The sequence below is a fragment of the Anneissia japonica genome, unplaced genomic scaffold (assembly GCF_011630105.1).
Source record: "Anneissia japonica isolate Jap-2015-1 unplaced genomic scaffold, ASM1163010v1 scaffold665_len1252844_cov201, whole genome shotgun sequence".
Lineage (NCBI taxonomy): Eukaryota > Metazoa > Echinodermata > Crinoidea > Comatulida > Comatulidae > Anneissia > Anneissia japonica.
The window spans coordinates 513,830-525,256 of NW_022757135.1; the positions used below are offsets into that span (position 1 = coordinate 513,830).

At 33.7% G+C, this 11,427-nt stretch overlaps 1 protein-coding gene across 3 annotated transcripts in view; it reads left to right on the forward strand.

The window, feature by feature from the left end:
• Positions 1-11,384, forward strand: part of LOC117124466 (insulin-like receptor) — a 12,937-nt gene extending 1,553 nt beyond the window's left edge. For 2 of the 3 annotated variants that reach the window (XM_033270701.1, XM_033270703.1), the window contains exons 3-15: positions 636-758; positions 1,367-1,476; positions 1,996-2,052; positions 2,770-2,836; positions 4,103-4,147; positions 6,161-6,345; positions 6,568-6,648; positions 7,972-8,053; positions 8,513-8,632; positions 9,420-9,470; positions 9,875-10,042; positions 10,514-10,779; positions 11,132-11,384. In XM_033270701.1, the coding sequence (XP_033126592.1) occupies positions 636-758; positions 1,367-1,476; positions 1,996-2,052; positions 2,770-2,836; positions 4,103-4,147; positions 6,161-6,345; positions 6,568-6,648; positions 7,972-8,053; positions 8,513-8,632; positions 9,420-9,470; positions 9,875-10,042; positions 10,514-10,779; positions 11,132-11,350 (1,574 nt within the window). In that variant the 3' untranslated portion in view covers positions 11,351-11,384. Of the gene's footprint in view, positions 1-621; positions 759-1,366; positions 1,477-1,995; positions 2,053-2,769; positions 2,837-4,102; positions 4,148-6,160; positions 6,346-6,567; positions 6,649-7,971; positions 8,054-8,512; positions 8,633-9,419; positions 9,471-9,874; positions 10,043-10,513; positions 10,780-11,131 lie in introns of all 3 variants that reach the window. The other variant, XM_033270702.1, reaches the window with a different exon arrangement.
• Positions 11,385-11,427: the final 43 nt, after the last annotated feature.

An 11,427-nucleotide genomic window follows, 5' to 3' on the forward strand; every position in this document is an offset into this window, starting at 1 on the left:
ACACGTAGATTTAAGAGCACTCAGATTGGGTGAGCATTATTGATAGGCTACTAGGGGAATAGTTGAAGGGGTCCACAGGCCTAGAGCTCATTTAGTGTTAAAAATTATATAATTCTTAATTATTGTATTATTAATAGTATTATTATTATCATCATCATCATATACCATTATTGGCTATTATTGCTGTTGATGTTGTTTCCATTGTTATTGATGTTATATTCGTCATTGTAAGGCCAAAAAAATGTTTGTTTGCCATCCTCCTCCCGCCCTTAACTCACTGAAGAAAATAGGGGTGGAAGAACAAAAAAAAAAACTTTGAAAAGTTTTTGGTTTTTGTAGCCTTTTTCTTTACAAATAAAAAAAATGTGAGTGAATTTATCTTTATTTTTTGCCAGATGCCCTACAGATTAGTCTAAAGTTGTTGTCTGATGTAAGATATTGCCAATCTAGGCCTCGGGTGGGTTATTCTTATTCCATCTGATGAGTATCTTTAAAAAGAAATATATAAGAAAAAAATGTTTCCACCCGCCCCTGTTTATCATTTTTGTAAAAAAGAAGGGCAAATAAACAATTTATTTTTTGGCCTATAATCAGTAAGATTGTATATTCATATTGTGAAAGACGTCTTGTCTCAGATTTAAGTACGCGACGTATCGAAGAACTCTCTCTATCAACAATGTATACAAGCACGCCTACAGATTCCGATGGAAGTCTTGCATGGGAGCTATGGGTGAACGTGACTTGGATACCTATCCCCGGTTAGTTACCAAGATAATTTTTTAAAGGCACTAACGAAAGTTGTACATAGTCCTTATTGTTAAACATATTTAATGGGCATATTTTCTTTCGGTAATGTGTATTCGGGTTGAACGTGTACCGTATACATCTCAACTATTGTAGGCCCTACCTCTCACCTAAAAATGCATCGCAACCATCTCCGTGAAATATGTGCACAGCTAGACTATTGGACGAATTAATCGACATCATCATCATCATCATCATCATCATCATCATCATCATCATCATCATTATTTACTAAAATGTTTTATTGATGATTGATACAGGCCAAATATTCAAAAATTCATAAATGTTGATAGTGAAAGCATGCTCATTTTGAGGTAATATGAACATTATCAATAAAAAGTATATATCTAAACAGTACTTACCCGTAAGTATATTGTGAAAAATGATTATTCTTGTCACTAAAGTGTTTCTATGATTGTTTTTGTGTTGCTCTTTTTAGGGGACAATACATCTTTAATGTTTAGTACTGATCTTATTTGTTTTGTATATGACAAATGTTAATAATAATAATAATAATAATAATAATAATAATAATAATAATGTTAAATATTTTATCTCTTAGAGTACAATGGCTATGACGTAGAGTTTGAATTGCAAAGCGCAGAAACAGAAAGTTTCTTTGAATGTGTTAGAAGCAATTGTGAATACGAAAATGATGATGCTAAAATGAGGGTAAATCTATTCATTTGTGATTTTTAACACATAATAATACTGATACTATAATGAAGATGATGTGGTGGTGGTGGTGTGATGCTGATGACAATAACAGAAATTTATTGACCAACATTTTTGTATTTTTGTCTTTCCAGTAATTTATCTGTGTTATGGAGAATTTTATAGTAAAAAATGTAACTTAAATCAAACCGCTTCTTGAGATTAAATTAAGCGCCTCTCTCAAATTATGATTAAACAGATTTATTTTTTAGCTAAGCTCCTTACGCCATTCTATTTAAATAGTTATTAAAAGATTATATTACAAAGCGTGTTTTTGTTTTGTTATTATGGCATTTGGATATGAATAAAAAGAAAAGAAAAAAATATATATTACCAAGCGTGCTTTAATGTTTCACGACGCTTATCTGTCATTTACGGTAACTTTTTCAGTAATTAGTTTTATTGATGCTTTGTTTGTATTGTGTTTTTGTATTGTCTTTAATACATAATAAATATAAAACTATTAATTCTTATTAGGGCAGTAATTGGTGTGCCTTCTTTGGGCTTCAGTATGGTTTTCTTTACCAGATAAAGGTAAGTATTTTTATTTAAAAATTTAAAAATCATCATCACAATACCTATTTTTATAATATGATGTAAAAATAACGCCATTCGGACGCGGACATGTGTGTCGATACGTGGTTGGAAGTGGGTGGGGTGGGATGGGGGGTTGAAAGAGGGGAGGGGCGAATTGGAAAAAAGGAACAGTCACTATAGTTTCTTTGCATTTACTTTTAAAATCAATCAAGATCATTTCGTTTTCTTCTTTTGAATTTCGCTGTGGTGCATGTAGTAAAGTACTGCATCTACACGATTGATCGATGGAGTGGTTCTCCTACTGAGATACAAAATGTACAAACACGGCGTTTTTTACCCGGTTTTGGCAAGAAAATGCCCACCGCAAAGAAACAGAAGTGAACAAAAAAATGTACTACAGTCATTCGTAATTAGTGTTGTTCTTTTCACTCTCTTAAAAAAATTGGGGGTGTAACTATAGAAGATTGGTGAACGGTTGGTGTGGGGCGCAATTTATATGAGTTCTCCCTTACTTTGAATGTGGCATTGAGTGGGGGTGGGGGGTTGTCCCCAGTGTTCCCCAACAAATGACGCCAGCGCATCCGGACAACTTTACGAATGGATGACAGAATAGTTTTCCTGTGCAATTATACAAACTCAAATGATTGTTGTTTTTTATTCTGGATTTCGATCTGGATACTTCTTTTGTTATTAAATTCTTCATTAATTTTACAGATATATGTTTCAATGGTTGCAGATAATATAAGGGGTAACTATTTAAAAACGGTTACAAAATCACCAGGTTAGTAAACGTTTATATCTTAAAATGGAGATTGTTACTTTGCTGTTGCGTGTCGTATTAATAATATTATTTGTTTATAAAAGTGAGGATTCTCGTGTGGTTCTGGTTGTGGTTCCGGTGGGTAAAGCAGACCTCCTAAGAACTCCCAAAGTGTAGGAGTATAACAGGAGGGGTAGAAATAGTATCGAATGACAGGAAAGGTTCACCACCGCAGTTTAAGACGTGCAGCGTCAGTTTTTGAACAGGCTTTCATACGTCTATTCGCAGTGGCATAGCTAGAGGTTTTGGCGCCGGGGGGAGGGGGTGCAATTATAACATTGGTACCATGCACTCTAAAAATAAGCGAACTGTCTAAATAACATTATTTAAACCCAAATAACTATTATTATTCTCTCATAGATGGTAGATTCTTCTTACTATTGAAACTGCATTACGATGTTCGCAACTTTGTATACAACTTTACCATTATCCTAAGTTGTAAGGCTGATGTATTTATTGCATACAGCTTAATAATCTTATTCTCTAAATTTATTTTATAGTAGAGTCTTGTAAGTTGCTGAATTTGTAACATTGTTTAAAATCGCAACTGCATTTTGCGTGCTTTTGCATCAACAAATAAGTTACTAACATGATCAAAGTTAATGTTGTCTGCTTCATCGCGCTCAATACTAAGGAGTGCCAAAGCAGATAGTCTCGCATGTACCATCGTGTCTCTAGATAAGGCAGCATGAGCTTTAGCTTGCTGAATGAGCGCTCACAACTAGCGATTGAAATATCTGTCGACATGATTTGAATTGCTACTCAAAAGTTCGGAAAAACGTTCTCATCACCGTACTGTACGATAAACTCAAGGAGTTCCACTGCGTTTTTTGATGCTGGTGTTTCTTCATCTTTTCGACAGCATTCTGCAATCTATTACTTCATTATACACCTCCTTGAAATCTAAGTGGGTATTGTACAAGTCGCAAACGCGATTGCATGTTTTTCTAAAAAGTGCTTAATTTTTTACTCTCATTCTTCCATTTCAGAGCTTCAAACCCGGCGCCAGGGGCATGGGCCCACCCTTGCCCCCCCCCCAACTACGCCACTGTTTATTCTTGGGTCGGGTATAAAATAGCGATTGTTGAGTCAGCAGATTGGAAATAAAGAAAAGCTTAAATTATTTTGAACACCACGTAGTTGTAGACACTCTTATGTTGAGAGTATTGCATGTGATATCTGGTACTGGTATAGGCATTTATAATGCACCTCTACCGTGAGGTATAGATTGCTACGATGAAACTGAAAGTATTCCATTCTGCTTAACTCAGCGTAAGTCTGATGCCCTGTCCAGACTATCAAATTTTATTTGACAAAATCATGTGACATGCCTAAATATGGTCATGATGACATCATAGCATGACCATATGCACATCATGGCTACAACAGTATTTATCAAAGAAAAGTGATAGGGTGGACGAAACTTTATGTTCGATATTGTTTCAAGTTCTCTTAAGAGGTAAAGCAGTCTAATACAAAATGAAATCCCCATTATGCCACTTAGAATGGTATAGAGAAAAAGGTATTCGCACTAATGGATGACCGCAACTTACATTATGTTTTTTTTTTTCCATTTTAAAATATTCTAACATGTGAGAGCAGTTAGCCCAGTCGGCTATGGTGGTAGCCACTGTGTGTGCGCTAATCCGGCGTGGAGATCTCTTGGTCCCCGGGTTAATTCCCATCGCTGCTCTCCTTGTATTTCAGCTAAAGGGCTGAAATGCAAGTTTCAAATAATCCTTGGTACCGTATACGGGTAAAGGTGTTTTTTGTTTACATTAATAATTTCAAACTATTTCGTTTCCTTGAACGTGGTCATTTTGTTCCCAAAAAACATTATTTTAAGGCTTCTAAATTCTTTTCGGAATATGATTTTACTCCTTTTGAAATTATTTTGAAATTTCGTTCCCTCGAATTAATATTTCATTCCCTCAAAATAGCATTTCGTTACCCTAGAATATTAGTTCGAGCGATCAAGATACTATTTGTTTCGCTCATGTCAGTAAGTATAATGACCCCCTTAAAATACGACGATAGTGCTGTGTGTAAACATCAAAGTTTTAAAAAAATGTGAAATATCTGTTCATTCAAGCATTAGTAGAGCAGTTAATGCCACAAAAATAGCCAAGTTGTGCATTTTATTACCAAAGCATAAAACTTGGCACAAAGTTTCTTCGATGTATATAGAATTAAAATATAGGGGGGGGTGCCAAACGTCCAACGTCTGCTATGGTGGCCATCTTGATTTCAAAATGGCCGCCATAAAAACAAAAAGTGCTCATATCTTGGCAACTACAAACTGTAGAGACTTGATTTTTGTCACAAATTGTTCACAACATACATATTCCTATTTGCTCTAATGAAATATTTATATTTATTTCAAGTTTAACACGAACATTTCAAAATTTGCAAAAAAGCATGAACAATATGTAAAGAAATTAACATTTTTAAAACAGCCAAATATTTAGATTACAAGAATAATTTGTGTCGCAAATAAAAAAAAGTTTATTGCATCGTAATTGTTTAAAAAAAATATATATCAGGCCTGAAGTTATCAATTTGTTAAATATATTTGCATCTCAAAAAAGTTAGGTTTAACAATAAAAATTACAAAATAAGAAAATTAAAAAATAGTTATTTAACTTTTACTTTAAAAATGTTTTTTTTTTTTGCTGAATCAACATAAATTATATTAGGATAATTGTAGGAACAATTTTCATCATTCTCCACCCAAAATCAGAGATTGTGTCATTACTAAGTGATACAAACACCTCTAAAATTTCAAAATATGTAATAGGCCTATTGTAGAAAGTCAATATAGAAATAAAATTTTTTTTATAAAATAAAAAGTTTTTTTGATAATTTACTTTTAGGGGTTTTTACATCTCTTTAGTGCCCTTAATTTATAGTTATGCAAAACAAATCAACAAGATGGTCATTTAATTTCTATGATTTTATGAAATCTAATAATGCAGTTTGAACCATTCCATCAAATCTAATAATACGGTCTTAACCATGTATTAACGTACACAATAGAATCCAAATATACGTATTAGAAAGATTTAGTTGTTTTATGGGTTAACAATGGCCTACCACATGAGTTGCAAACGCATGAAGTTGCTTACTGGGCCAAGTGCCAAAAATTTGTCCGACCCTGGTTTAAAGCAGTGTACTGTTATGTATTTCAATAATGGTATGATTTGTGGTGTTACGAAAATAAATGTAGAATATATTTGTGAATAACACTTATTATTATTTCTCTTATTTTTTTTTTGTAAATTAAAGCGGTTGAATACACTGGAAAACCATTTAATATAACTACAGACATCGAAAGAATTGATGGAACCAATGACGTTAATGTATACGTAACTTGGCAGCAACCTATTCATGCAAACCCCGATACACCATTAAGCTATTATGGCGTTTCCTGGGAAAGCGACGATGCCGGCAAGAAAAGTATAAAGTTTAAGGTACCAAATGACTAAAGATATTCTGCAACTCTTAAATTAAAAACATCCCTAAAAATATTAAATACAAAAATTAAAACTGCTCGTCAAAAAACTTAGCAACAACTTTTAACAATTAATCGTCACCAGATCACCAGATTTTTTTTAATGATTTACAGAAGCTTTATTATGCATATTATTATATAATTCAAATAATTGACATTTTCTTCTTTTTTTTTTTGGTAGAATTTCACTTATGTGCCAACTGGATTCTTAACGTATATGCTGCCCAATCCTCTGCAAAAAGATCACAATTATACTTTAAATGTAAGAAAAAATACATGTTATAAATAGGCCTAATGTATAAAGATTTATATTATAAAACAATTTGAATAATGGAAATTGCATAATATCTGGTTTTAAATGTTCCTTACGCTGCTTTCACATCGGATTCGAACCGAAATTCGGACTGCATTTCCGAAGCGCTGGAACGCCAGCGTCCCTATTCTTACATACCGATTCGATTTTCTGATCGCTTCGGTGGGCTTCCGATCCGGAAGTTCGGATTCGGTGTGAAATGCAGCTTAAATCCTGTTTTCCGCTAGGCGAATAAAAAAGACAGATAAAAAGCCAATTAAAATAAGAAAAAAAGAAAAAGAATGAGATTGTGACATATGAATTAGAATCAGGCCAACAGCATAAAATGATGATTAAATTTTCAGCAAATACAATTTAATTACAATAGTTATAATTATTAAAATCGTTACTTTAAATTTATTAAGATAATTAAAGATTATTAATATTACTTCATTATTCAAATATATAAAAAAAAGGGAAAAAAAGAAAAAAAAAGAATTAATTATTTAAATATATTTACAAATTATAAAAAAAATTCAAAAAATTTCACTTAGAAATCACAAAAAATAGACCACTGAGCAATACAAATTACAGTATTTATAATTATAAAATTATTAAATAGGCTTAAATTGGGAAGAATTATTAATCTAAATTTTACAATTGAAATTATTAGCATTTAATAAAACTGTTCAAAATCATTCAGTCTATCACAGCGTGTAGCCGAGTAACCAAACAAGGAATAGTACTTCGTTTATAGCGTTGTGTTCTGCAAACTGGGATCTGTATTTTATTGGAGTCACGTAATTTGATGATTAGCGGTGTTAGCATCTGGCAAAAAGTGTCGATGACGTTAAGATTTCATCCCAAAAGACGACACAAGTCAATCTATCCTTTCCTGTAATTTTTGGATACCAAGATTATTACAAGCTTCAGTATAGGGCATGTAATATCCATCAGTTGTTTCCACGGCTCGCGTTTGTACATATTCCACTTGTGCTGACTGATGCCGAGTTAAACTGGAGTGCCAAACTGGGCAGCAGTACTCGAGTACTGGCCTAATATATGTTTGTAAGCATCAATCAGATCTTTCTGCGGTGCACCAAACTTGCGTAAGATATACAGTATATATAATCGTTTAGTTGCCCGTCCAACAATTTCATTACTATGAATATCCCACTGTAGGTTATTTTGTAACGTTACTCCTAATAACTTTATGTGTTTGTTTTCATTAATGACCGAATTGTTAATCATCAGTTTGGTTAAGCTGGCATGTTTCGTTTATTTCCAAAATAGATTACGGCGACTGTAGTTGAGGGTGAATACGCAAAAGAAGGTAAAAGGACAGTTTCGTTCAGCACATATTTGCCAACTGAAGGTAAATATCTAGTTATTTCTTCTAAGTTTAGTCAATGTTTATTTAGCTGTTTATGATACCTGTTCGTTTTTAACCTGTACAGTATTTTTGTGGTGATTAGAGGGCGCACTCCATCTTAAACATAATTAATTTCTGTCAATACAATCAAATTGTATGTGACAAATAAATGCGATATAATATTTTTATTTAATTTATTTTAATTTATTTTTTTGACGTCAAACGGTCAAGGGGTTGTGTCAACAACAATGCACAACACGAATGTGTCTGCAACCCCTGTAAATTTTGGTGTATATGACATCGTCACATAGGCCTTCCTATATATGGGCACATCTTGTCACACAAAATTTGAGTGAGGACATAGCTTTAGAGATAGCCAATTTCTAGTAAAATAGACACTTTTTAATTTAATAAGCATTACTTACATTTTTAAAACATTATCGATATTTTTTTTTCTTATAGCACCAGGCCCAAGTGGCAATGATGTAGAAGATTTATACATTTACGTAATTATTGGTGGCATTGTAGTAGTATTCCTCTCTATATTCTTGGTAGCTATATTGCACGGGAAAGCCAAAAGAGGTATGTGCTTTGATTTATCGATTGTTGGACAAAAATGTCTGTAATAAAGTTTAAAAACACTGAATATCCAAACTGACGACCTTTATTAAGAAAACTGAAAATAACTAAATTAGTTTTCTAGTCTAGTTATAAACTTCATGAATTAACACAAAACCTAGTTGAACAGTTGAATTTGTATGTTGGGATTGTCGTTTTGAGTAAACAGATAGAATCAAGAGCTCGGTATAGCAATGATAGTCCCTACGTCTCTGAGAATCTGAAAGGAAATATTAATGGGGTTCTAAACTCTTCCATATCTTTTATAGATTAATAATGAAAATAGACTGCTTCTAGAGCATACTACGAGTCTAGAATTTTGAAATTACAATTTGTCTTCTATTATTTAAAAAAAAATCTCTAGAACCACATTAGTCCTGCATTGTATTATGACCACCTCACAATACACACACCGATTAAACAATGTTTTGTTTTATTGAGTGTAGTAACACACCAATACGAATACAGAATTTACCTACACATCGTCAGCATAACTGCAACATACACGTTAACATTATGCCGGGCACTCACGTAGTACGACCGTCGGCCGACGAGTCAAATTCCGCTCTCGAAACGACGCGACGCCGCAGGTCTGCTGGTATGTCTGTGAAAGTTTGATTGATGGATCATCATTAAAAAATATCCGTTGCTCGTGCGTCGTGGCATTGCGTTCTCCATATAGCCGACGATGTCTCGCGCTTTGAGTGCCCGGATACTCATTATAACGAGCTTTTATGATTTTTTGTTGCAGATCAAAGAGATCTAAGGATATTTGTACCAACCGATTTCCAACAAGAGACAGGTACTGATATCTAGGCTTTGTAAAAATCAAATATGCAGGGGTGATCCAGGATTTGTTGTTTTGGAAGACGGGCGGACTACTAAAACATTTGTTTTAATCTAACCATGGAAGTGTGGTACCTTCATGACCCACGTGTAGTTGATAAACTAACATTTTCATAGGTCTTAAATAAAAGATTTATTAGGCAAACTTACTATGCTATTATTTGATATTCATAAAAAACATGCATGTCGGTAAAATTTTAGTATTTTAGTGTGAGGGGGGGGGGTGCGGGGATAGCTATTTCTGATATTTTTTTCTGGTTTTAGTCAGGATAACCCACTGAAACAGGATCTGTGTTTGCAATGGTTAATGAAAACTATTATTTCTTTGTGTTTCATTATACGTTTTTTTTTTGTCTTAAGATTTTGCAACGAAAGCTTTGGCTGATTACCTACAATACGAAATACATAGAGACGACATTACCTGGGAAAAACGAATTATGTTAGGAAGTGGCCACTACGGCGAGGTTTACAGATGTAAAGTTCAAATAATGGAGGAATCCGTGGACGCAGCAGTCAAAGTACCGAAACGTAATTAATATAATATAAAATTGTTCACATCCCGCGGCGATTTATATATGTAGAGGAGTTATAATAGCTGCTTTAATGCAGGGTCGTGCCACAGTTCCTTTGGATCTGTTTGCGTACCGGTGGTACATGTTTGTTCCATTCCTCCTCTCTGTCCATCAACAAAACAAATTTCGGTCTCAAGATCGAAGGAAAATTCTAACCATATTCTTCCTTTCTTTGTCTGTTCTCTTGTTGAATATTATTAGATTTATTGAAAATTATTTATAAAACGTAGGCCTATTTTATAACAGACTTCTCAGTCGGTTTACGACCATTCTTGTGTTAACTAGTCTAGTGTGAAAATTGTCTAAGGCAATTTCAAAGAGTAAAGAATCGCCGTTCTCTATACTTTTTTGACAATTTGCTCTGTAGATGCTGTTTTTTCAATATGGTTTAATATAGTATTATTATATTTTGTTTTCTCCGCTTTAGAAATGGCAATCGGTAAAGAACTTCAGGATTTCGTGGAAGAAATCAAACAAATCATAAAATTGGGAACTCATGAAAACATCGTCAGATTTTTAGGATACAATACGTCATCAAATCCTTTAATGATGATTAATGAATTTGTTCAATATGGAGATATGTACAGTTTTTTGCGAAAGGTTAAAAACAAGAAGGCACCAAAAGACGACCCAATATATAACATTGAGAGGATAAATCAACTTGAAATAGCCGTGCAAATCGCGGAAGGGATGGTAAGCCTATGTGTTTTTTTTTTACTCGGATTGTCTATAAGCCAAAGAGAAATATTTTGCATAACTTCAAAATATACAGATTCATCAAGGGATCCAATAAAACATCGCGTACTTAGGCGTTCAGCTTTTAGCACATGCTTGTTCGTAACACTGGCCTAAAGTGTCAACCGTTTGAGACAAAACAGTGAGTTTTCACTGGCTTGACGGTTAGATTGTAGGCCTACGGGTAATAATTTGAATTTGCACAAGTCTCTTTTCTGTCGAATGTGATGGTGGACGCTTTACAAGATCTAATAATCACCTACAGTTGTCCAGATGATTTATATGCTTTCTTTTAAATTATAATATATAGGCATACATTTCTTCGAAACGTTTCTTACATGGTGACCTCGCAGCTCGCAACATTTTGATCGATAAGGGCTTGGTGGTGAAAATAACCGATTTCGGATTGAGTCATGATATATATGAAAGAAACTATCGTAGAATGAAAACAGATGAGGCCCTTCCCTGGAGATGGCAAGCTATTGAAACCTTTACCGAACGAAAGATGTCATCAAAAAGTGACGTGTAAGTAACCGAAGTAATACAAATATACTGTTAGTATACACAAGGTACAGAACCATATATTCGTGTCTCTTATACACATCT